At 46.7% G+C, this 27,059-nt stretch overlaps 1 protein-coding gene across 1 annotated transcript in view; it reads right to left on the bottom strand.

Moving 5' to 3' along the window:
• Window positions 1-26,680, bottom strand: part of ANLN (anillin, actin binding protein) — a 60,750-nt gene extending 34,070 nt beyond the window's left edge. The window contains exons 1-5 of the mRNA XM_073678241.1: window positions 26,419-26,680; window positions 10,467-10,620; window positions 3,662-3,946; window positions 3,255-3,565; window positions 2,787-3,075 (exon numbers count right to left, since the gene is read on the bottom strand). Of these exons, the coding sequence (XP_073534342.1) occupies window positions 2,787-3,075; window positions 3,255-3,565; window positions 3,662-3,946; window positions 10,467-10,620; window positions 26,419-26,436 (1,057 nt within the window). The 5' untranslated portion in view covers window positions 26,437-26,680. The remainder of the gene's footprint in view (window positions 1-2,786; window positions 3,076-3,254; window positions 3,566-3,661; window positions 3,947-10,466; window positions 10,621-26,418) is intronic.
• Between the last annotated feature and the right edge of the window lie 379 nt (window positions 26,681-27,059).

Here is a 27,059-nt window from a genome sequence, read left to right as displayed (position 1 = left end):
AAAAAGCTTATACTCCACTCCCATGCTGGCGTCGTTTCAGCAGTAGTGGTCCCGGGGTTCTCGTACGGTTGTTATGACCTGTGACTTTGGCGCCCTGTCACCGCCTTCAGACAAATCGAACATGAAGAGGAAGCCCGGGCTGCAACTGAGCTCTCACTTCCTCTTCATGTTCAATTCGACAGGAGGCGGGGACAGTGACGCCAGCGCTAATTGGGTGCTGGGGTCACGTGTCACAACAGCAGCATGGGAGCCCTGGGGGAGAGCGAGTGCAGACACCAGGGGAACTGTGCCCAGCACAGGAGTATAAGCTTTTTTATTTTATCGGGCCAAGCATGGGGAATGACAAGGAGTTGTGCAAGTAGTGCACATCTTCTTTAACTCTCTAAAAGTTGTGGGTCAACTGCACCTTTTCATTCAAGTCATTTGGACAAATTATCTATGCTTCACACCTTTCATAGATAGATAGATAACCGTTAGTGATGAGCGAGTATGTTCGGTTAACCCTTTCGCCGAGTATACTCGGCCGAGCACTGAGTATTTATAGAATGCTCAGGCTTTAAGTTTTCGTCGCTCCCTGAACATGATTTGCGACTGTTTGATAGCTTTAATACATGTGAGGAATGCCTGTTTTTCCAGCATTCCTCATATGTATTAAATCTGTCAAACAGTCGCAAATCATGTTCACGGAGCGACGAAAACTTAAAGCCCGAGCATTCTATAAATACTCGGTGCTCGGCCGAGTATACTCGGCGAAAGGGTTAACCGAACATACTCGCTCATCACTAATAACCGTATATATATCTCATGAGTATGGGGAATGGCTATTTAACACATTTTTGTGATATTAAGTCTTTTTAATTAGATGGTCTGTTCTGTCCAGCTTATTTTTTCATCGCATTTATAAATAATTTTCTGGATTCGCTAGAATGTGCAGTCTTTTTTCTATGCATGTAGCTTTGAGTCTGTTCATTTGTAGCAGTTTTGTTGAACATGCTTGACAGGCAACAATATTTAATAAGTAATGCCAACCTTGCCTCCCACCCTTGTGTGTCAGATTTACAGCAGTATTTAAATGGTTAACAGCAGCCGTTCAGGTTAGGGTACTTTCACATTGGAAGCACCCCTAGACACAGGTGCCAACTATGCAACATAGCTGGCATCTACCAGGTGTGGAGGGAGATCAGCTCCTGAGCAGCTCTCTATGCCGTCATACAGGAAAACGGTCAGTGAATAGGACCTTCCACAGGACTCAGCATTACAAATCACCAGGAATTTCAACGAATAAAATGCAAGTTTTAGGCTAAAGCCCAAGGCGAAATGTGTCACATGACACCTAAATAGCTGTACAACATTGAATGTAATAATTTCCTATGGTGTCATATTGTGACCTGCGATATACAGCCTCAAATGTTACCCATCATGCTGGATTTTGTCGCTGGTCGACATGACACATTTACAATACACTTCAAGTTCAAAAGCAACTTTAATTATACCAAACTGAGAGCTTAAGGCTATGTGCCCACATAGCAGATTTGATGCAGAGCGTTTTTGCCTCTCTGGCAGAAAAAAAACGCATGCAGATTTACATGCGTTTTTTCTGCCAGAGAGAAGCGTTTTTTCAAGCACTTTTCCAAGCGATTTTGAGCATCACTTGGAAAAGTGCTTGACAAGTAGATCACACAATATAAATCCATGCAACTGGCATGGATTTAAAATGTGCGAACAACTTAAATGCAGCATCTATAGTATAAAAAAAAAAAAAAAAAAAAAAAAAAAGAAAGAATTAAAACGTTAAAAATAAAAAAACCCTGTATATTCACCTCTCCGGCAGCCCCCAGTCTGCTCTCCGGTCTCCTCCAGTCTGCTCCCGGCCGCGTCTTCCCTCTTCAGCGTCCCTCAGTGTACTGTCAGGACCTGCGGTGACATCATTTAGTCAGCTTATGGTCACGCGACGATCACCTGACCGCCGACGTCAGCGGTCGCGTGACCATCAGCTGACTAAATGACGTCACCGCAGGTCCTGACAGTACACTGCGGGACGCTGAAGAGAGAAGACGCGGCCGGGAGCAGACCGGAGAGCAGACTAGGGGCCGCTGGAGAGGTGAATATACAGGTTTTGTTTATTTTTAACTTTTTTTTCACCGCGTGGTAGCCGGGATGAAGAGGAGTTGTAGTCTCCTCTTCATCCCGGGTACCACACGCACCGCGATTACGCTGCAGCGTAATCGCGGTAGAAATGGTCATGCTGCGTTTTGCAAAGCAATGCAAATTCGGCGGGCAAATTAGCACAGCACATCCGAATTCACATTGCTTTGTATGGCAGACTGTTTTACAAGCGTTTTCGCGGCCGTAAAAACGCTACGTGGGCACATAGCCTAAAAATAGTAGCACGACAGCAAGTCACAGATAACATGTACATATTATTTGCAGCTGAATCGCCGGCAGGAGCATTCAATGGTCTATGACAGCTTTGTGCATGCAATATATATGTGCGTGCATATGCATGCATATGCATACAATAAAATAGTCTATACAATAAAAATAATAGTCCTGAATAAACACTTTAAGAGTACAGAAACTTAAACCTTTAGAGGATTTCCATCATTAAGAAAAAGATATGTCCATAAAAAAAAAATATTAGGCGAGTGCTGACAGATGTGAAATCCACCAGTTTAAAAGAATGTGGGTACCCAGTACTGTTGCCAATGCTCATGCAGTCGCTCATGTAAAAGTAGGTCATCCTACATTATTCACGTAAGCAAATTTATTCCCTTTCCGGTGTGTACCTGGTGTAGTTATCTTGTCTTTTGGATGTGCAGATGTTGCTCTACTGATTTCTTCTTTCTGGACTGTCTGCTGAATTGAAAATATCTTTGAGGTCGGCCTCTCACTTTTTTGTGGGGTAGATATTTTGGTAGACAATGTTTTTCCGTTCTGAGTTGGGGGTAAATCTTTCTCCGTCAGCTTGGAAGGAGCAATGCTTGCAGGTTTATCCTCCAATAACTTGGATTTTTCTGTCCTTGTTGTGTAAACTACAGTGGAGCATGTGGATTTTGCCTCTTCAAGTTTATTCTCCTATAAATAAAGCATTAATAAAACTGAATAATGAGGTGAACTATAGATTTTACAATTAAAATTATGAAAAGGTTTGCATTATGAATTTCATACTCTGTGCTAGAACAGCAATAGACATAATATAAACAAGTAAATCTATGTAATTATTAGTAATGAAAGCTGATCAGTGCACTACATACCCCCGTGCCGGAGACTGAGGCTTTATTCACAGACACAGCTTCCTGCCTCACACTGCGACTATTGATGCTGGCAGATGCTACACTGGCAGTGGACACTTTTGATAAACAAGCAGTACCAGGCTTTTCTTGTGTATTGTTTGGTTTAACACTGCCATGACTTAGATCATCTTCCCAGGAACCAATTGTTGCAGCTAGGTTGGCAAAACGACCTCGTCGGCCAGAAGGAGTGTCCAGATTGGCAGCAGGAGTCTGTGGAGGGGATGGAATACTCTCTTTAACTGGATTGAGGTTAGCCGATTCTGGAGGACTACCTGTAAAGCAAAATAAAACCATGATGATTTGCACACTTGTGACTCATCCCATGAATTAAACAACTCTTTTAATAACTTCTGTCAGTTGTTCTTTACCATTAAATTCCCAATGTCGTCTCTGCTGCGCCAACTTCTGCATACGGGATTTCACAGAAGATACATTGTCATGGTCCCCAGGGTTTATGCTTGGCTCTTCAATCTTCAGAAGAACAGGGATTGGAGGAGATAGAGAGGCAGCTCTTACTTGTGCTACTGAGAGATTCTCTATAGGACTTGTTTTTTCAGGGCTTTTGGGCTCTTTGTTTTCTACCTCTGATTTTTGTGTATCAACATTATCAGAACAGCGTTTTTTCGACGGTGATGGCTTTGAGCATGGTTTAGCTGAAAAAAATAGTTTTTGAAGTGTTTATTTATACTAAAAAATAAATAAAACAAGGAACAAATCAGCACTCTAATGTGTTATTCCTATATAGTACAGTATAGGCTATCAGTGAAGAAACATTTTATTTATGCTTTCTGTATACCAGTTTTACTTGATGAGCCATTTCTGTGGTGTCTGCGCAATTAATTCCTACTTTTCCTCTGATATTCTTTACGTAATGCAGACTACAGTCATGGCCAAAACTATTGAGAATGAGACAAATAGTAATTTTTCCAAAGTTTACTACTTCATTTTTTGTGATGGCAATTTGCATATACTCCTGAATGTCAAAGAGTGATCAGCTTAACAGCAATTACTGTACTTGCAAAGTCAATATTTGCCCAGAAAATGAACTTTAACCCCCAAAACACAGTTCAACATCATTGCAGTCGTGCCTTAAAAGGAGCAGCTAACATCGTTTTAGTGATTGATCCATTAACACAGGTGTGGGTGTTGATGAGGACAGGGCTGGCGATCAGTCAGTCATGATTAAGTAAGAATGACATCACTGGACACTTTAAAAGGGGGCTGGTTCTTGGTATCATTGTTTCTCTTCAGTTAACCATGGTTATCTCTAAAGAAACACGTGCAGCCATCATTGCACTGCACAAAAATGGCCTAACAGGGAAGAGTATCGCAGCTACAAAGATTGCACCTCAGTCAACAATCTATCGCATCATCAAGAACTTCAAGGAGAGAGCTTCCATTGTTGTCAAAAAGGCTCCAGGGCACCCGGGAAAGACCAGCAAGCGCCAGGACCGTATCTTAAAACTGTTTCAGCTGCGGGATCGGACTACCAGCAGTGCCGAGCTTGCTCAGGAATGGCAGCAGGCTGGTGTGAGTGCTTCTGCACGCACTGTGAGGCGGAGACTCTTTGAGCAAGGGCTGGTTTCAAGGAGGGCAGCAAAGAAGCCACTTCTCTCCAGAAAAAACATCAGGGACCGACTGATATTCTGCAAAAGGTACAGGGAGTGGACTGCTGAGGACTGGGGCAAAGTCATTTTCTCTAATGAATCCCCTTTTCGATTGTTTGGAACATCTGGAAAACAGCTTATTCGGAGAAGAAGAGGTGAGCGCTACCACCAGTCTTGTCTCATGCCAACTCTAAAGCATCCTGAAACCATTCATGCGTGGGGTTGCTTCTCAGCCAAGGGAATCGGCTCACTCACAGTCTTGCCTAAAAACACAGCCATGAATAAAGAATGGTACCAGAATGTCCTCCAAGAGCAACTTCTCCCAACCGTCCAAGAGCAGTTTGGTGCCCAACAATGCCTTTTCCAGCATGATGGAGCACCTTGCCATAAAGCAAAGGTGATAACTAAATGGCTCATGGAACAATACATAGAGATTTTGGGTCCATGGCCTGGAAACTCCCCAGATCTTAATCCCATTGAGAACTTGTGGTCAATCATCAAGAGACGGATGGACAAACAAAAACCAACAAATTCTGGCAAAATGCAAGCATTGATTATGCAAGAATGGACTGCTATCAGTCAGGATTTGGTCCAAAAGTTGATTGAGAGCATGCCAGGGAGAATTACAGAGGTCTTGAAGAAGAAGGGGCAACACTGCAAATATTGACTTGCAGCATTAACTCATTCTAACTGTCAATATAACCTATTGGTACTCATAATATGATTGCAATTATATTTCTGTATGTGATATAAACATCAAACACTAATAAAAACCAGAGGCCAGCAGATCATGTGAAAATATAATTTTGGTGTCATTCTCAAAACTTTTGGCCATGACTGTACACTTCCCATGATGCCCCAGTTTTGCAGAGACTGGAGTTTCATCACGCTGCTCTTTTTCATATCTAATCGCAAGCAGTGATCGCTCAGTGACCGATCTGCTGTCCCCTGATGTATACAGCAGTCTCAGGGTATCCCATGTGATGGCCTGCTTAAGTCAGCTTTTAGAGAAACATTCCCAAAGTTTGTATTCCCTATTCCTTTCTAAATATATAGACTCATAGTTCAAAAAATCCAAAGTAAAGGCATAACACTTCACCAGATACATAACCACAACTAGTGATATAGTATATAAACCCAGGCTAAGAAGAGATTCATACAACATTCCTAAAATAAAAGCGATATATATATACATACATACATACATACATACATACATAAAGTGAAGCAGTGAGGGGAATTATACGCGAGGGGCGGTATGTATCCCCCAGGATGCACATAGAAGCATATTGAACCCGCTGGAGTGCATTACAATCACAGACACAGCTGTGCTTGCAGTGAAGATAAAACACAGTTTGGACTTGGTCAAGCTATTTGACCAAGTCGGATTTAAGAAAACCTGACCTGGGATTTATTTTTGAGTGATCTACAGGATGGCAGTGGGGCAGATCACTCCCTCCAGCCCGGGTCTTACAACTGGCTCATGTCCAGAATTCACATTTAAACTTCAGCAAAGGTTTGGGTGTGAGGGGTTTGCTAGCTGCAGAGCAGGAGGCTCTGTGCAATACAGGGAACACAGAGCCAAGGAAAGCAACTGGCGCACCTCAGAGCGATACGGCGGTGTAGTAGCCCACAGCAACGGGTTTTCTTGGACACGGACAGTTTTGACAACCCGGCTGCGATCCAGAGGATACTGTTTGCCTTTTATTTGGGGGTTTGAAAAAAAAAAAAAAAAAACACATTTAACCCCTTTACCCCCGAGGGTGGTTTGCCATTTTCAAAATTTGAATTTTTATTCCCTTAAATCAGAGAGATATGTCACACAAAATAGTTAATAAATAACATTTCCCAAATGTCTACTTTACATCAGCACAATTTTGGAACCAAATTTTTTTTTTTTTTGATAGGGAGCTATAAGGGTTAAAAGTTGACCAGTGATTTCTAAATTTTCCAACAAAATTTACAAAACCATTTTTTATTTTTTAAATGGACCACATCACATTTGAAGTGATTTTGAGGGGCCTTCATGACCGAAAATACCCAAAAGTGACACCATTCTAAAAACTGCATCCCTCAAGGTGCTCAAAACCACATTCAAGAAGTTTACTAACCCTTCAGGTGCTTCACAGGAATTTTTGGAATGTGGAAGAAAAAAAAATTAACATTTAACTTTTTTCACAAAAATGTTAAATTTAGACCCCAATTTTTTTATTTTTGCAAGGGTAACAGGAAAAAATGGACCCCAAAATTTGTTGTGCAATTTCTCCTGAGCATGCCAATACCCCATATGTGGGGGCAAACCACTGTTTGGACGCACGGCAGGGCTCGGAAAGAAAGGAGCGCCATTTGACTTTTTGAATGTAAAATTTGCTTGAATAATTAGCGCACGTCATGTTGCGTTTGGAAAGCCCCTGAGGCGCCTAAACAGTGGAAACCCCCCACAAGTGACACCATTTTGGAAACTAGCCCCCCTCAAGTATTTTATCAAAGTGGTATAGTGAACATTTTGAACTCAGAGGTATGACACAGAATTTGATAACATTAGGTCATCATATTGAATAAGTTGTCATTAGTCTTGAGCGCAAGTGCTCGCTACTTGAGTTTGTATCGGGTACTCCGGTATGCACCATGTATCGCGGGTGCTCAAGTGACATGCTCGAGTCCCGCTCGCATGTTTTCACCCGGCGAGGTTTTTTTGGCTGTATAACAGCTGCAAAACATATGGGGAGGAGACTCGAGCATGTCACTCCAGCACCTGCGATACTTGGTGCATACCCGAGCACCCAATGCAAACTCAAGTAGCGAGCACTTGCGCTCAACACTAGTAGCCATATCGTCATCATTTTTTTTTTGTTTACTTTTTAAAAAAATCCCAATCCTAGAGTTTATTTTTTACGCCGTTCCCCGTGCAGTATAAGTGATTAGACCGCTTTATTCTTCGGGTCGGTGCGATTACAGCGATATCAGAATCATATACGGTTTTTATGATTGACAGCTGTCACACACTAAAAGATGCATTTTTTGGTAAAATCTAGTTTTTGCACCGCCATATTTTGAGAGCTACAATTTTTCTGTATTTCAGCCGACAGTCATGGTACGGCTTGTTTTTTTACAGGACAAGTTTGACGTTTTTATTGGTACCATTTTTTGGGCACGTGACATTTTTTTTATCGCTTTCTATTCCGATTTTTGGGAGGGAGAATAAACAAAAACCAACAATTCCGGAATTATTATTTATTTTTTTTTTTTATACCGCTCCGCATGTGGTAAAATTGATAAGGCAGCGTTATTCTTCGGGTCAGTATGATTACAGCGGTACTACATTTATTATATATATATATATATATATATATATATATATATATATATATATATATATATATATATATATATATATATATATATATATATATATATATATATATATATATATATATATATATATATATGTTCTTTTACACAAAAACTAATTTTATAGAAAAAATATCTTATTTTTGTATCGCTTTATTCTGAGAGTTATAACTTTTATTTTTCGGCCGATGGAGCTGTATGGTGGCTTGTTTTTTTTGCGGGACAAGATGATGTTTTTTAGCGGTACCATTTTTATTTGAATTCGTCTTTTTGATCGCGTTTTATTGGCGGTATGATAAAGCATGGTTTTTTGCTTTGTGTTTTTTTTTTTTTTTTTTTTTTACTGTGTTCACTAAAGGGGTTAACTAGTGGGACAGTTTTATAGGACAGGTTGTTCCGGATGCAGCGATACCATATATGGGTACTTTTATTGTTTTTTCCACAATAATATTTATTTATGGGTACAATACATTTTTTTGGGATTATTTTTTTCATTTTTTTTTTTTACATTCTGATTGTTTTTTTACTTTTACACCTTGTCCCACTATGGGACTTTCACATTTTATTTTCAGATTGCCTGTATAGCATAGAGAGCACAGGGAGCTGCTGCTGTTATACAGGCTGTCACTGCTGCAGAGGGAGAAGATACTTTGGTCATGCACCGTGCATGACCAAAGTATTTTCCTGCTGTCTGGTGACCTGGATGTTGTCATGACGACATTGGGTCGTCATGGCAACATCCGGGAGCCGCGGCAGATAGCGTTGGACGCCGGCAGGAGAGGTGAGCATCAGCGATCACCTCCCCTTGCCCCCGCAATGCTGCGATCGACAAACAAAAAGCTGTCAAGTAGAGATAATTCACCCAAATGATTTAGGAGGTAATAGAAAGGTGCATAAACCCCCAAATATGATGTTTGAAGATACAGGGTGTGAGAAAAGTTACCCTACAACTATCTGTGACTTCATTAGAGGGTCCCACCTTGGTTTTCAGATGCCATATTTGCTTTCTATGTGCCCCCCCCCCCCCCATCAAATTTAGCGATTTATGCAGTTTATCATTCATGTCATTTGGACAAATTATCAATACTTCACACCTTTGTTTGATTATTGGTTATCCTAATCTATATATATTAACATTGTTTTCTATTTTGTTATACTAGCCTGATATATATTTATATGTAGCTCATGGGGAATGGCTATTAAACACATTGTGATAGTAAATATTTTGAATTAGATTAAAAATGAATTAAAAAGTTGTTCTGTCTAGCTTATTATCGTATTTATAATAAAGCATTTTCTTGGATTCATTAGAATGTGCAGTCTTTTTTCCATGCATGTAGCTTTCAGTCTTTTCATGTGTAGTACTTTTGTTGAGCATGCTTGACTGGCAACAATATTTAATAGGTAATACAAGATTTAGGCTAAAGCTACAAGGTGAAATGTGTCGCACAACATTGCACATAATTTCCTACAGTGCCACATTGCGACTTTCGATATACAGAGTTTCAAATGCTACCCATCATGTTGGATTCTGTCGCTGACGACGCTTTTACAATACACTTCAAGTTGAAAAGCAACATGAGACCGTTCTGCAATTTGTCTGTTTTAATTATAGCAAACTCAGAGCAAATCGTAGCATGACAGCAAGTCACAGAAAGAATGCACATGTTTTCTATATGACAGGTTCCCTTTAACCCCTTCACGACATATGATGTATATTTACATTATACTCGTATGTAGTGCAACTGACTTTGATGCGGTATCCAGTGCTAAGCTCGCATCTTTCCCCATAAATGACAGCTGATTTATATCACAGCCAAAGTCTGCTAGATATGATGGGGGTTCAGTTCATGAGACTGCTCTATACATGGGGCCAAACAATTACCAGTACGACATATGTCAAGAATGTATTAGTAGATTATTTTTTGAAGACACATTCTTTAAAATTCCCGAATTGCGTAAAGGATTTATAATAAACCATTGCTTTAAAGCTATTAGTAGAGGGATTTGAACCATTTTAACCATTATTGTGGGAGGAATTTATCATTGCCCAAAACTAGTGCCAAATTTATTATGAGGCGTACACCTTTATATAAATTAGGCGAACCTCCGTATATAGACTAAAGGTTTAGTCTTGATGAATCCCCCTCTGTGCATATAAAATATTTTAAGCAGAGTCTAAAATTTTTCAAGGGATAATAGCATATTCATTTACCTTCTTCAGCCACTGTAGGAGGCTGATGATTTGTCTCTGTAAGGGGCTCTCTTGGTCTTTTGGATAGAGCTACTGGCCGTGCACCAGCTGTTGGTCTGTCTGCCATTTTCTTCTGCAGATTCTCTCTTCTGGCTCTCGTCCTTTCCAGCAATTTCTATTGATACACAAGAGACAAAAAAATAATATTACTACAAATGAAGAAAACTAAAAACACAGTTAACATCATGCTGACCTATAAACATTGATCTAATACCCTAAAGAGACTGTCCAGTGAGCATATGAAAAATGTCACTACCTACAGTAGAGGATTGGTATATGTTTTCCTTCTTTCTTGATGCTTGGCTTTTTCCTTTAAAAGAAGTTTTCCAGGAATAAAAAAATTAATTTAAAAGGAAATTGTTAGAAATAAACTCTTAAATATGTTTAATTAGCAATTCACAATCATTTTTAAAAAGGGACTGTCAGCACAGAATGACTTTTCCAGGAAAGGAGTTCAGTGCACCCTTGGAGTAGCCAAACATGCACCTTCCCATCTATCTCTGCCTCTATAAAACTAGAGCTATCAAAGAGGGGGCTAAAGACAGAAGGAAAACAAGCAAGTGGGAAGGTGCACTTAAAAGCATGGCCACGCTATGATGCCTCAAGCACCCAGACTTGGTTTGAACAGTCATTCTGTGCCAACTGCCTTTAAAAATGGACGCAGCCTTGACAGAAACCTATCCAAGAATGTGATTTGTAGATAATCTATACAATGTGCAGTCTTTCAGAATGACAGGATGGACAGAAAAAGAAGCTGCTCACCTTAGTGTGGCACCCCAGGGGTCTGGTTTCCACAGTAATAGCAATATTACGTCTGAGAGCAGGTGGGAGGTCTCCTGGTCAGGAATCCTATGCATGCCACACCTCCTGCCCAGTCCTGGGAGGGGAAGAACTTCCCCTATATAAAACTAGGGCTGAGGCAGGGTTAGGGGAGAAGAAGAGGAGTCCCAGATGTAGACATAGTCTAGTCTGGAGAGGAGCGGCTATAGGAAAGAAAGATCAGGAGCTCAGTGGGAGCAGTGCTAAAAGGAATCAGGGGCTGGAAGCTGTAGAGCTCGCCCTGATTGAAGAGTTCTTACCGGACCCGGAGTCCGAGGCTGTGGGGACTAATCCTTACCCAGCAGCAGAAACCGCCCGGCAGGGGATTTCAGGTCCTCTGGCCAAGAAACCCGAAGGCACGGTCACACGCAAGGGACCAGCACCGCCGTCGTGGAGCGGAAGCTACCAGAAGGCCCCGAGTCACCGGCCATACGGGTGAGCACCACACGGTACACTCAGGGACGTGGGCCACTTTTAACAGCCTCTAGCAAGGTAGCCAGAAGAGTACGATTAGTTGGGGAGGCCTACAACTCCACCTGGCCAGGGGAGATTCCATCTGCTCACGGACTGACCAGGCCCCGATCGCTAGCCAGTACTCCGGGAGGGTCTACCTTTGCCACCAGTAAAGACCCTGAACTACACCGCACCGTCTCTGAGTGTTTCATCATCCACGTCCGCTGCCCTGAGGCCATACCCCTCCCGTTGGGGGTTATACCATCCCCGCTGCACAACCGTATCACCGGCCTCAGCGGTCTGCCCATGCAGCGGCGGTCTCATGACCGCATTCAACGGGTGGCGTAGTTGAACATTCTAACATCTACTGCTAAATACTGCCGCTCAGTTTGGCTCCCTGGGCACGGACCGGGTCACCGCCACGAAACTACTACCCCTCTCAGATCCGGCTCCGGGTAGGCCCCGCGTGCGCAACGCTACTCAGCACAGGCCCAGGGGCGCGTCAACTTTGGCGTAGTCGGCAGGATTTCGTGCCCGCAACCACCGGGTACTGCGTGCCTGAAAAAGAGACTTTTAAACTTACCTGTGGTGAAGATTCCCGCCATCCGACGCCATCTTCTACCTTCTTCCCGCCATCCGTGGAGTTTACCCGCCGTTGGACGCCATCTTGAAGACGCCGCGCGGGAAGAAGAGGGGCGTGGACTCCGAAAAGCCCGCGAGAACTGAAGCCCCGCCTCACGTCCGGACGTTGCGTAAGGTCCTGGAAGGAGCCCAGCAGACGCCGACGTCATAGGAGCGCGACGGAAGGTCCTCGACCCTGACGATCCACTGCGGAGCCGCGGCCTACGGAAGAGGATCATCGCAAGGTAGGCCACGGTCCACTAGGGGGGAGGAAGATGTCGGATACGGAGGAGAGCTTCACTGCCGCAGCCACCGCCACCGCTGCTGCGGTCATGCCTTTCACGATGCCCTATATCCCGGGGGCAGCCTGGCTACCCCAGTACTCAGGGGAGTCACATACCCTGAATGACTTTAGAGAAAAGCTGGATAGCCTCTTCCAGGTGTACCCCCTCACAGAAGAGCAAAAAGTGAGCATCCTGGTGGCCCAACTAACCCGGGCAGCCCAAAGGGAGGTAAAGTCCTGGCCACCTGGGAGGAGGACTGTCGCAGGGATATTAACCCGGCTGAAGGACACCTTTGATACCCGCACCTCAGCTGAGATTAAGCTTAGATTCTACGGGTGCAAACAGCGAGCACATGAGAATATAAGGGACTATGCACTAAACCTACAAGAGGCCCTGAGAGCCATTAAGCAGACCGACCCTGACAGCGTGGGAAACGAGGACAGGCTGTTGACCGAACAATTTATAGAGGGACTATATTGCAATGCCCACCGAACCCAGTTGCGGGCAATGGCCTTACAGGATCCTCATCTGGACTTTGCACAGTTCAAGGACAGAGCCATCCGGGTGCTCCGAGAACCGGCACCGGGTGGCGTTGTGACCCACAGGCGCCCTACTACCGCTTAACACCAGGAGGCGGCGCCCTTGTCGGCAGGGCCTGTGGGGGCTGATGCGCAGGCTTTGAACAATGACCCGGCTCCAGACCTGCACCATCAGGTCCAAGAGCTAGCTAAAAGCGTTGCTGCGCTAACCCGAACTGTGCAGTCGTTACAGGTTTCTGCTCCAGGGAAGATCCAGCTGGCATCCGGACCGGAGGACATCCCGTGGCGTCGACCAAGGAGGACCCCACCGGCCAGAGGAAGACCCAGCGACCGATACAACGAGGACGGACAACCCATCTGCCGCCGCTGTAATCAACCCGGACATATGGCAAGGTACTGTCCTTTAAACTGGCACAACCTGGGGTAGAGGGCCAACCCCTAGGAATAAGATCACCAGGCCCATCGAACTGGCGTGACAAATGTGGGAGGACGTCCAGTCTTGCCTGTGGTACTGGATGGCATTCCTATGAGTGCCCTACTTGACACCGGGTCACAGGTCACCACCATCCCGTACGTGCTCTTTAAGCAGTACTGGAATGACTCGGATATAACCCGCTACCCTGACGACGACTTGAGTATCGTCGCCAGCAATGGTCAACCCGTGCCACAGATCGGATTCAAAGAGATGACCATTAAAGTCGGTAGAGTCGAACTGGCAGCACAGGGACTGATCATTGTAGACATTGACAAGCGCGAGAGTCACCCAAAGAGAACTCTAGGAACTAATGTGATTGAAAATTGTCTTGCAGAGGTGATTTTCATTTTACAGCAGGTTGCCAAGAACGCCAGCTCCGGCCAACAGCGAGTGCTCCAAAAAGAGATCCGGGCACTGATGCGACGGCAACAGGTGGAACTCTCCGGCGGTGAGATTGAAAGCGTGAGAATGTGTGACCCTTTCCCAATTGCCATGCCCCCAAAAAGTGAAATGATGATTAGGTGCCGGGCAGCTATTGGTCTAAGAGGTAGAGACTACCAAGCAATGGTAGAACCCGTCTACTCAGACAGTAGGCCCACCATTTTGACAGCACGGGGGGTGGTTGATGTACGCCATGGGAGGGTGCCCGTTCGCATAATAAACATCGGGAAGAGAGAAGTACACCTGCCCCGGTATGCCACGCTAGCTAAATTGTTCACCATAAACCAGAATTCTGTACAGGCCGTGGAACCCTTGCCTCCATCTCAACCAGAGGAAGGTAACGGCTCTAAGAAAACAATGGAGGACTGGTGTCAGCAACTACATTTGGGTACTGACTCCACTCCCTCACACCAGAAACAGGGAGTTTATCGGGTGGTTCGAGAGTACGAGAGAGTGTTTAGTAAACACCCGTTAGACTTCGGGCGAGTAAAGGGGGTAGAACACCACATCCCCACGGGAGACCATCCTCCCATAAAGGAGAGATACCGACCCGTACCCCCTGCACACTACCAACACGCCAAGGGGATGCTTAGAGACATGAAGGAGGCTGGGGTAATCAGGGATAGCTGTAGCCCCTGGGCAGCTCCACTAGTCTTGGTTAAAAAGAAAGACAACACCATGAGAATGTGTGTAGATTACCGGAAAATAAACCGTATCACACACAAAGATGCGTACCCCTTACCAAGGATAGAGGAGTCTTTGGCTGCTTTAAAATCTGCTAACTTCTTCTCTACTTTGGATCTCACTAGCGGGTACTGGCAGGTTCCTGTAGCAGAGGCGGACCGGGAGAAGACCGCATTCACCACCCCGATGGGACTTAGCGAGTTTACCTGCATGCCGTTCGGACTCTGCAACGCACCAGGAACCTTCCAACGGTTGATGGAATGCTGTCTGGGACACCGAAACTTCGAGACGGTCCTGTTATACCTGGACGATGTCATCGTCTACTCCAAGACCTACGAGTACCACCTGAAACACCTGGCAGAAGTGTTCGAAGCCCTGGCAAACTACGGCCTAAAGGTGAAACCCTCCAAGTGTCACCTCCTGAAACCAAGGGTGCAGTACCTGGGACACGTGGTGAGTGCTGACAGAGTGGCTCCCGACCCTGATAAGATCACTGCAATTAAGGAATGGCCAAGCCCCTCCAGCGTAAAGGAAGTGCGGCAGTTCCTCGGGTTGGTAGGCTACTACCGAAGATTCATTCCCGGTTTCACCAAAAAGGCAGCTCCTATGCAGGACCTCCTGATAGGCCAGTCCAGGAAGGCCAAGAACCGGAAGCCACCCTTCAGATGGGAGAAGCTGGAAGAAGAGTCCTTCCGCCAGCTGAAGATGGCCCTCACGGGGGATGAAATCCTGGCGTACCCGGATTACAGCCAGCCCTTTATCCTCTACACCGACGCAAGTAACATCGGGCTAGGAGCCGTACTGTCCCAGATCGAGCAGGGGAAGGAACGGGTAATTGCTTACGCCAGCCGAAAACTGCGACCCACCGAAAGAAACCCTGAGAATTACAGCTCATTCAAGTTAGAATTCCTGGCAGTGGTGTGGGCAGTCACCGAACGCTTTAAGCACTACCTCGCCTCTTCCCGGTTCAACGTGTACACGGATAACAACCCGTTGACACACCTGGATACGGCAAGACTCGGTGCCCTGGAGCAGAGATGGATGGCCCGCCTGTCCAACTATGAGTTCACGATCAAATACCGGGCAGAACGCTCCAATACCAACGCGGATGCCCTGTCCAGAATGCCAAACCTACCGGACGTAGGGGAAGATCCAGAGGAATTGGAAGAAGTTGAACTCCCCGCGTTCCACCGTCATGGGACTATCCAGTATTCCCACCGTGTAAGGAGTAAGCAATCCGCTACGTTCAATCCCTTACCTCATTACAACTGGGCGGAAACGCAAGACAGTGACCCCGCCGTCCGACTGGTGAAGGAGACGCTGACTCAGCCAGATGCCCGCCTTGACCCAGACGCTCCGGAGGAGGCCAAGCAACTGTGGATTGAGAAGAGTCGACTGTTCCTTTACAAGGGGAAGTTGTGCCGCAGAATGGTTAACTCCCGGACGCATGAACTGATCTGGCAAGTAGTGGTGCCAAGAAGAGACGCGGCTATGGTACTGGAGGCATACCACGACGGAGCTGGGCACTTCGGGTGGAAGAAGCTGGAGTTCCTGCTGCGCGGGCGGTTCCACTGGGTAGGCATGAGGGGAACCATCGAGAGGTGGTGCAGAGACTGTGGACCGTGCCACCTAAGAAGGAAGGACCGTGCCAGCCAGAAGACTCCCTTGCAGCCCATCATCACCCGACAGCCACTGGAACTGGTAGCCCTGGACCATGTGAAACTGGCTCCAAGCAGATCTGGGTATGTCTACGCCCTCACAATCGTAGATCATTACTCCCGGTTCCTGGTGGTGGTCCCGGTCAAGGACTTAACGGCTCAAACAGCAGCTAGAGCCTTCCAGCAGCACTTCTGCCGTCCACACTGATACCCAGAGCAGGTGCTGACGGACCAAGGACCTGCCTTTGAAGCGGAAGTCTTCCAGGAGTTCTGCACTCTGTATGGCTGCCGGAAGATAAGAACAACACCCTATCATCCGCAAACCAATGGACTCTGTGAGAAAATGAACCAGGTGGTGATAGACCTTCTGAAAACATTGCCCCTGGAAGAACGCAATCTGTGGCCTGAGAAACTGCCTGATCTGGTGGACCTATACAACCACATCCCGGTAGGTTCTACCAACTGTACCCCGGCTTACCTAATGAGAGCAAGACCTGGTAAGCTCCCTGTTGATCTGGAGATGGGAGTCCTGACACCCGAGGACACTTCACCAGAAGCAGACTGGGACACAGAAAGGCAGCAGCAGTACCGGAAAGTACAGGAGAGCGTGGAGCGAAGTCTCTGTCAAGCTAGAGAGAGACAGGAGAAGACTTACAACCAATACGCTCCCGCTGTTCCCCTGGTACCTGGAGAGCAGGTCTTGAAGAGGAAGAGACGGCTCCACAAGTTGGACGACCAGTGGGAGAAGGACCCGTACACCGTACTACCCTCAAGCCATGAGAACCCGAAAGTCTGCACAATCAGTAAGGACGGAGGAGAAACCACAGCCATTGTATCCCGAGATCACCTGAAGAAGTGTCCCGAACAGCTACGGGACCCTGAAGAAGAACAAGAAGACCCTCGACCCGCAGAGGAAAGGGAGGAGATGGGTAGTACTGTACTCGGAGACTTCCCTCGGTCTTGGACTCAAGTAAATGGCGCTGTTGTGGTACCCGTCCTCACCTTCCTCCAACCAGCATCCCAAGTGCCTACGGAGAAACAGGTAGAGCTGGAAGAGCAGCCGGTCCAGGAGGCAGAAGACCCCACACAAGCAGACCAGGAGGATCAACCCTCTGCTTATAGTGAGCCTGCCGTACCCCTAGTGAGCCAAAGAGCCCGTAGACAGCTGCCCAGTTTATCTTTGACAGCTCCTACACCCCGTAGCTCAGGACCAGTCAGTCAGCTCCGTAGGTCCACTAGAGGCCAGTTGCCCGTACGTTGGAGGATCTAAGTGTTTACACTGCTTTATTTGTATTTACCTGTTTATTGTTGCCTGTAAATAATTGTGTATTTTTAGTTATTTTATAGGTGTCGTTTAGGGATTATCCGGAATCCTTTGTACATATGTTTGGAGCGTAACCCAGGAATGGACTAAAGACTGTTAAGGACTCGGGGCAGGACAGACCCCTACCTGGTTACGGCTCCCTGTTCCTTGGTGAAATGGACACCCTTGTTTTCTTCAAAAACTGCACCCGGTTGCGGACACGCCGTGACCATCCTAATGTGTTTTTCTTTATTATGCTGTTTCTGTTTATACTTGTTATGTTTACAAAAATATGTTTAGTCCAGGAGTACTAAATTTTACTAGGGGGGAATGTGGCACCCCAGGGGTCTGGTTTCCACAGTAATAGCAATATTACGTCTGAGAGCAGGTGGGAGGTCTCCTGGTCAGGAATCCTATGCATGCCACACCTCCTGCCCAGTCCTGGGAGGGGAAGAACTTCCCCTATATAAAACTAGGGCTGAGGCAGGGTTAGGGGAGAAGAAGAGGAGTCCCAGATGTAGACATAGTCTAGTCTGGAGAGGAGCGGCTATAGGAAAGAAAGATCAGGAGCTCAGTGGGAGCAGTGCTAAAAGGAATCAGGGGCTGGAAGCTGTAGAGCTCGCCCTGATTGAAGAGTTCTTACCGGACCCGGAGTCCGAGGCTGTGGGGACTAATCCTTACCCAGCAGCAGAAACCGCCCGGCAGGGGATTTCAGGTCCTCTGGCCAAGAGACCCGAAGGCACGGTCACACGCAAGGGACCAGCACCGCCGTCGTGGAGCGGAAGCTACCAGAAGGCCCCGAGTCACCGGCCATACGGGTGAGCACCACACGGTACACTCAGGGATGTGGGCCACTTTTAACAGCCTCTAGCAAGGTAGCCAGAAGAGTACGATTAGTTGGGGAGGCCTACAACTCCACCTGGCCAGGGGAGATTCCATCTGCTTACGGACTGACCAGGCCCCGATCGCTAGCCAGTACTCCGGGAGGGTCTACCTTTGCCACCAGTAAAGACCCTGAACTACACCGCACAGTCTCTGAGTGTTTCATCATCCACGTCCGCTGCCCTGAGGCCATACCCCTCCCGTTGGGGGTTATACCATCCCCGCTGCACAACCGTATCACCGGCCTCAGCGGTCTGCCCTGCAGCGGCGGTCTCATGACCGCATTCAACGGGTGGCGTAGTCGAACATTCTAACATCTACTGCTAAATACTGCCGCTCAGTTTGACTCCCTGGGCACGGACCGGGTCACCGCCACGAAACTACTACCCCTCTCAGATCCGGCTCCGGGTAGGCCCCGCGTGCGCAACACTACTCAGCACAGGCCCAGGGGCGCGTCATTAGCATCCCTGGTATCTCCAGTACTATAACAGATAGACAGAGTAGACAGCAGTGTGAGCAGCCTCATCTTACATCAGCACCCCTAGAATGTCCAGTACTAAATCAAAATATCCACTGGCAGCCAATCTTCCTACACAATAAGAGGGGGCTGAGGTGCTTACTGTACTCACAGTCAGTAATATTAATGTTCTAGTGCAAGTTTCCACCAGTGTAGCAAGGGGACAGTTATTTTAACTCTATCATGATTACCTTTCTAGGCAAAGACTGAAATGCTAATTAAAATTATTTAGGAATTCATATGTCCTTTTATTTTATTTGTTTCAATTCCTGGAAAACTCATTTATTGCCGATCTGTGACTACATTTCATCTATAAATGCCGTGCAAGGAATTTGGCACAATCTGAGATACAACCCCTATCAGCATTGGTGCTGCTCTCCTTTCTCCTGCATCTCTATCTCTTCTGATTGATGTCACTTGTGGCTTGGCTGATGGTCTCTGATGCCTTTTAGTATACATGTTTTACAGCCAACGTTATTTTACATACTGTACAGAAGTATGAGGAAGCGGTCGTTGCTGACCGCGAAACGCGCGTCGGGGCTGCCATTTTGCGTTCCTAGGCACGCACCTCCCTGGCACTTTAAAGTGGTAAGGTACTTAATGGAATTTTCCACTTGTTGCATGCATTGTCACTTGCAGACAGTAACACTACTCAAATGGACATCTGATGTATTTTGTGATCTCAATCTGGTAAGACCTGTGAAATATTTATTAATATATTATTATTATAAATTTACTGCATATTTATTGGATTACTTTACTGCACATGTCCTATATTTTATTTAGATTACTTATATTATTCTTACCCTGCTGTGACCTAATGTGTATATACTCTAAATTTGATATACTAGATCACCTGCTACTTAGACTATCTTAATAGTGCCTCCGTGCTATCCTTATTATGTTATTCTATCTCAAATTTTTGTATGTCGTGCATGTTTTTAACTTTTTAAATGCCTAAAAACTCTCCTTCCTCCTATTTACTTAATACTGTACAGAAGGCAGTTTTTAAAGGGAACCTGTCACCACATTTGACCTATCTAAACTATTAATATGGGCATACAGGTTATAGACTGATGAAAAGAGCAATCCCTGTATGTCTCGTATCAGATGTCTTGTTGTTGATAAATCCTCTTTTATCACTATGTAAATGACCTCTTCCAGGCTATGGGGCGTACACTGGCTGGAAGATGACTGCCTCCAGAGATTATTTTACATGAACGGGGAGTTACCAGTGTGATGTGTGATGGCCGCTCTCTGCTCTCCTGATCTCACTGCAGAGCTGTGTTTGATTATACCTGACACATCTGCAGGTTCCTCTCAGCTTCCATCTCACAGGCAGACAGGGTTACAATATTGTTGTAATAAGGCAGAGCTTAGACAGCCAGGTGGGGGTCCTGGATGGGTGCATAGACTACTCCCTTGCAGGCTACATGATGCTGGCGACTTTGTCTGGCCAGGACCAGATGTTGAACAGTTCAATGAGAGAGACCACCCAAACATTAACAATATTTTACTTAACAGTAACTTGGTGGGAACTATGTATAATAGATAGCGGGTACATAACTTCATGAACGTTTCCTTTAAAATACGGAGCATCTTCACACAGTCTCTCTACTTCCAAGTTTACATGCTTCTGCCTCAAGTTCCTCTGTCTTCACCACAACCCAGCTGAGCACTACAGTCCAGTTAGTGAGAATCCTAGTCTCAACCCACGGTTCTAGACCCTCTTCCCTCTTAATATGCCAATATGGCCGGTACTTCGTTCAAAGGCGTCAGCTAGTTGAGACGCTTACGCCCGGGGCACTCTCTTCATCTCACAGTCGCTGTCCTGGCCCTCTTTACCTCTCGGAGTTATAAATTCAGGGCCGTACAGCTAGGCGTCCTATTCCAGGACCCGTCTCCAATGCATCACTCTGTCCTTTGGTCACTTTCCTTTCCTCCGGATCTCCATTGCCTCGGTCTCCACTCATGTTAGGGACACCCGCATCATGTGGTTCTGCTGACTAGTCAGACCTTAGGTCTGCTTCTGGCACAGGCAGGTCACCATCTAACTTTCTGACAGGAAACGGTCCCTATACTTTAGCCCCTCACACTCTGAGGTAGTCCCAATTATTAACTCTCACTCTCCCTACGGTCGGGTAGAACACAACACCATCACTAATAATGTGGCGCCCCTGAGGGTTCAGTCGCCACAGAGGTACTGCACTTCACCCAGAGGTGTGGTGTCTCCTTCTCTCAGGTAAGGAGGGAGGCCCGGGACCCCAACACCTGCATCCAACACTACACTGCTCCAGGCCGGCTGGAGGGGCAACATGCATGTGCGCAGCTGCTGAGACCAGTCCCTGGCTGGAGTGGGGGGAACCAAAGGTAGGGGGAACCAGTAGTGGGTGTGGGTGGAGGAAGCAGTTTAGTGGAGCACTATAGAGTGAGGTATATAAAGGGAAGCCATCTTAGGGTGGCAGGACAGAGAGTTCAGTCAGTGGAGAACAGTCAGGGAGCAGAGTCTCTTTAGGAGCTCTGCTCCGCAAGTAGGGCCCAGTCCTAGAGGCCCAGGTGGGGAGCAGAGGAGTAGGCTCCGATCTACAGAAGGGATCCTAGGGGGTACGGCGAATGCAGGATGGCACCCGTACGCCCCGAATCTGTCAGAAGACAGAGGGATCGTAGGCGGCAAGAAGGGGGACCAGCCCCTGGTCCAGCCGTGTTACTCTAAGTCTCGGCTGGGAAAACCGGAGGCTTCTGGCTTATACAGTCAGTTGCCGAAGCCTCATTCTAATCCCCGTGAGGGTCAAGCAGGTCCGGGAACTCCAACAAGACAGGAGAGACTTCAGAGCACCCGAGCGGGATTGAGAGTGGGAAGCGCAGGGCAGGAGGGAGAAAGACCCAGCATGAAGACGGTCTAGCTAGGAACACAAGAAAGGGGGGTTCTGTAAGGTACTCCTAATCTGCCTGAGGAAGTGCTGAACCCCTGCCTGGTGAACGCAGCGTGACGTGGGAGGCTGACACCTGTACAGTGCACCAGTGGAACTGTCATAAGAACTGTGAGTAAAAACTTGGATGACTGCACCGCACTGCCTCCGTCCCTTCTTTCATCTGCGCCATCTCTCCCTCCCGGCAGTACAACGCCCAGCGCAACCTATCCTATCTACACTGCCCTGGAGCTAGCTCTACCTGTGGAGAGCCACAGCACCCCTGCTGCCGTCAATCCACAGGTGGCGTCACGAACACTTTCCAAATCCCCTATATTCCCCCCCCCATTTTTACTGACCGCCCTGGGTCACGGACCGGGCCAGCCACCGTGATATCCCCCATCGGCACCCAGAGGCCCAGCTGCCGAGTACCCCACAGCCCTGGGTGGGCGTCAATAACACATATAACCATTCACATTATACATCATTACAGTACTCGTGTCAAGGGGGAAACGTGAGCAGAATGTCCATCTCCTTACATTAATCTGTAAACCTGCATGAACTCATAATTTACAACAACATTCCAAGATCAACAGTCTGCATTACAATGCTCTGCTTAGATCAAGAATTCAGACCCATCCTGTGTCATTTAAAAAAAAAAAAAAGTTAGTCATTGCAGAAAAATGTTGGGAGACGCCGCACCCATTTCCATTTGAACAGACCAATAGTGACATTAATGCTGTGTTATCTGCCTTTCAATTGTCCTAGCAGACAACTTTTGGCTGATTCCATCACGCCCTCATGCTGGAGCTTGCTAAAGTGAAGCCGTTGTACAGAGCATTTTTCCATAAGTATTTGCTGGAACCTTGCCCATAACCGACCACATGTTTTCTTCGGCGAAAAATACTTCCTTCCAATTATGGAGAAAACAGATGAGTGAACGTTGCACGGCATCGCCAGACTTGTACAGGTTTGAAAAAAAAAACAGCAGTGCAACATGCAGCTAAAAGGCAAAAATCTAAGGGGAACGTGGCTAACCATTAAACAATCAAATATCTAATGTAAAAATCTGACAAAAAGGCACTTATCTATTATAGCACAGGGTGCTGACACATTAATATACTGCCTGTCTCAAGAAGTCCCAACCAAGAGCTCATGGGGCTGCACTACAGAGATATATGCCTGTACATACACACATGACCATACTGAGGATCACTATAGGCGAAAGGGAATATATCACTAAGTGCTAAACAGGTGATAACAAGGTAATATCAAGCCAGGTATTAAAAGACTAAAGTTTATCTTCTTTCCATTTGATTCACTGATAAGAACTATTGTTCCCTGTTATCAGCTATTCTAGGCTGGGGAAAAGCTGACTGTCAAGTTATATAGCCATTAATGATTTCAGAAATATTTCCATAAATGTGTGAATGTTTACAGCATGTGTGGTCCTATATGAGCTGACAGGGGACCAATACACCTACAAATGTAACGCTGACAACTAACTTCTTGATTTTTATTACTATTGATGTTTATGCCAGTCTTTATTGACTATTGGCCTTGACTAACTAGGCTCTCACGCATGTCTACAGGATTATATCAGCCACAAACTTGCAGGCTACGTAGTCAACACTGGAGCAGATGGTATAGAGCTGTCAGCAGACATGTTATTCTTATATACAGAGCAGATGGAGAAGTGTTGTTATGTAATTGTAGGCTGATCAGACTTCATGTATGTTCAGGATAAGATAACACTAGCCAAGATAGCAAAATGTGACAATAGGAAAGCTAATGGAAATATATAAATACAAAAGGGCTCTATTCAAACCTTTCATGCCAGAAGTCTGGTTGAAAAGTCACTAAATTTTGGTGGTTAAGCCAAAATGTTGTGACTTTTGGCATCTTCACGCCAGTTTCTCCCGGCTTCGCCGAAATAGGCGGCGCTGTGCCAGGACAGAGATATGATGGCACAGGTTACCCAATTAATGAAAAGCTGCGGCGTTCCATACAGCAGAAATCTCACGCCAGTCTTTAACTGGCGTGAGATTTATGGTGTATCGCACTGAGGCACACGCTACTCGTCTAACGGTCCAGATTCACGAAGAGGCGTGCACCTCTTCATTAAAAAGGAGCATCTGACTCCAGCACGCCCCCTTTTCAAGACTGGTGTGAACAAAGTAGTGTCAATTTCTGTCAGAAAGCGCCAATGGCAAAAAATAATCTATACTTACCTTCTGATGGCCTGCGCTGTCTTGCTTCACCGTCCCGGCTGCCGGCAGCGGTACACTGAAGGACCTGCCGACGTCAGCGTCGCGTGACCCGTCACATGACTATGATGTCAGCGCAGGTCCTTCAGCACATCGCGATCTGCTGGCATGAGAGGACGAGCGCATCGGGGGCAGCCAGAAGGCAAGTATATATTTATTTTTCATTTTATTTATTTATTTTTTTTTTTTTACAGTTTTCTATGGTACCCAGGTCCGGAGGAGAGTCTCCTCTCCTCTAGACCTGGGTACCATCCGCACACTGGAACGCATGGAATGCGCATGTACAGATGCAGTGATGCAGAATCCATGCGATCTAATGCAAGTCAATGGCGGCAAAAACGCAGCGCTTCCGCAAAATAATTGGTAGTGCTGCGTTTTTTTCCGCAATGATAACCCGCAGCGGAAATTTCCACAGCATGTGCACAGCACATGCGGATTATCATTGGGGAACATGGCAGGCCTTCTACCATGCGTTTTTTAAGCGTTTCTGCCGCTGCGGAAACGCTTAAAAAACGCATCGTGGGCACACAGCATAACTCCTAAGCTCTATGTAGAAACAGGAGGTCAATTTTCCTTTCATTATTTATGAGTCACTGCAAAAGTCCCTGGTAGGGTGTTGGGGAGCAGCTGGGTCAGGAGATTAAAAGGAATGATAAATGCAGGGAAAAGAGACTTCCTGATTCTACATAGAGAAAAGAGAAGAATAGAAAGGCAAAATGAGAAGTTCTAAGTACACAGTGCTATATAATATGATTGAAATATATTAAGGGGATAAAAACTTTAATGGGATTATTCTTTAAAAAAAAAAAAAAAAAAAAGCTTTACCCACTCTCTAGATCCAGCTGGGAGTCTTCGCGGCTGCTTCCAGTGTCTGTTATTGTCTCCAGCACTATAGTCAATAACTGAGCTCAGCTGAAGTTGACAGCATGAGCTGCTGAGAGGCGCAGAGCTGATTGCCAGCAACGTTGCCAACATGACATCAGACTACTGACAATACCAGACATCGGGAGCAGTGAAGGAAAAATGCTAAATAGGGAGGCTAGAAAGGAGGTGACTAAAGCAGTTTTTGTTGTTTTTTAAAGGGAACTTGTCACTAGCAAAAATGCTATTTACCTGCCTGGCGCCTGCACGTAACCAAATGCAGCAATGAGAAAATTAACTGTATTCCCCCCGGCAGCATTCGGTCTCAGTCATGGGGCGGCGGCGGTGCTGGTTGAGTCACCGCTTTGAGAATACAGTGCAGCGGCTATAACCTCAGCCCCGGCCCTGACTGACAGCTGAGCCCCAATACAGAGCCTGTCTCAGTCAGGGCCGGGGGGCGATTACAGCTGCTGTTCTGTATTCTCAAAGCGGTGACTCAACCAGCGCCACCCCGTTACGGAAACCGAAAGCTGCCGGGGGCAATAAAGCTCATTTTCTCCCTGCAGTGTTCGGCTACGTGCAGGCGCCGGACAGGTTAATAGCATTTTTGCTGGTGACAGGTTCCCTTTAACAATCTTCAGCTGAGGAACAGCGTTTTCGCACACCCCTTTACTACACGACTGCCCCATGGCCCCCAGAGGGAGAGATGAGCAGTGCACAGTATTGCCAGCGCCCCCACTTCATTACTCCTGAACCTAGTGATTGGTTGCAGCGCTCAAGTGTGCAGGAGTATTGTGGACTTCACCGCTGCACCCAGTCCACAACAATGAAGGCAGAGGTGACAGCCTGCAGGAGAGTAAAGCTCAGGCTGTGACTGGAGAGGACCACCAGGCCTGCAGCCCCCCAGACTCACGGTGTAATGGTGCACACAGGGAGCTGCAGCCTATGGCTGGCAGGGAATGCTGAGCCTTGTAGTGTGACCGCAGAACAAAGACCCTCATTCTGAGAAATGACGGAGAAAAGTGAAGCCCACAATGGATTCAGCGGCAGGACGGGAAATACCGCATGTGAGCACAGCAGTGACCAGACCTCTGCGGCAATAAGGCAGCGTCCAGCCCGCTGTATAACACACCGGAGAGCCCTGTACACACAGCGCAGTACACGGCAGCAGAGCGGCGCTCGTATGGTCGCACTACCTACCTCTGTGAACGGGTCCATGTCTGAGGCGGAGTGTGCGGACGATGCGGCGCCGGTATCTCTGTCACTCGCTTCTCCCTCACTGAGTCTCTAACTGTTTACGCAAACGGTTCAAAATTTTGAATTTCGCCCGCCGCGCCGCCCCTCGGCGGTCACGTGACATGGGGGCTAGGTTAGGGGGTTCCGATTGGTCAGTTTTTGTCGCTGTGACTTCCTCTCACACTGCTGCAGTCACGTGATGCGCTGGGTGTGAGAGCAGATTAGCTGTGGAGAGCACACACCGCCGCAGAGGTTTATGGGAAGTGTATGAAGGGCTGTGAGGAAGAGCTAGGGAGTGCGGGCGTGGATTGTGCTGGGCAGAGTTGCGGTGACGCCCAGGGCCGCCGCCGGTATACACTGCTGAGCGGGGTGCGCTCAGTCCCTCCCAGGACACTGCTTGCAGGGTGCGCACATTTCTTCAGTTTGAGAAGATATTGTATGAGGTTATGTGCGCAGTATTTGCTTGCAGAAATTCTGAGTGCTTTTTTTTGCATTGAGGCTGCGTGCCCACTATGCGTTTTTCAAGCGTTTTTGCCGCGGAATTTCCACAGCGAAAACGCTTGGTAATACGTGCCCCATGGTCCCCAATGATAATCCTCATGTGC

Source organism: Phyllobates terribilis, unplaced genomic scaffold, assembly GCF_046119375.1.
Source record: "Phyllobates terribilis strain yellow unplaced genomic scaffold, ASM4611937v1 Scaffold_4__5_contigs__length_816908805, whole genome shotgun sequence".
NCBI lineage: Eukaryota > Metazoa > Chordata > Amphibia > Anura > Dendrobatidae > Phyllobates > Phyllobates terribilis.
This window is presented reverse-complemented; position numbering and strand designations above follow the sequence as displayed.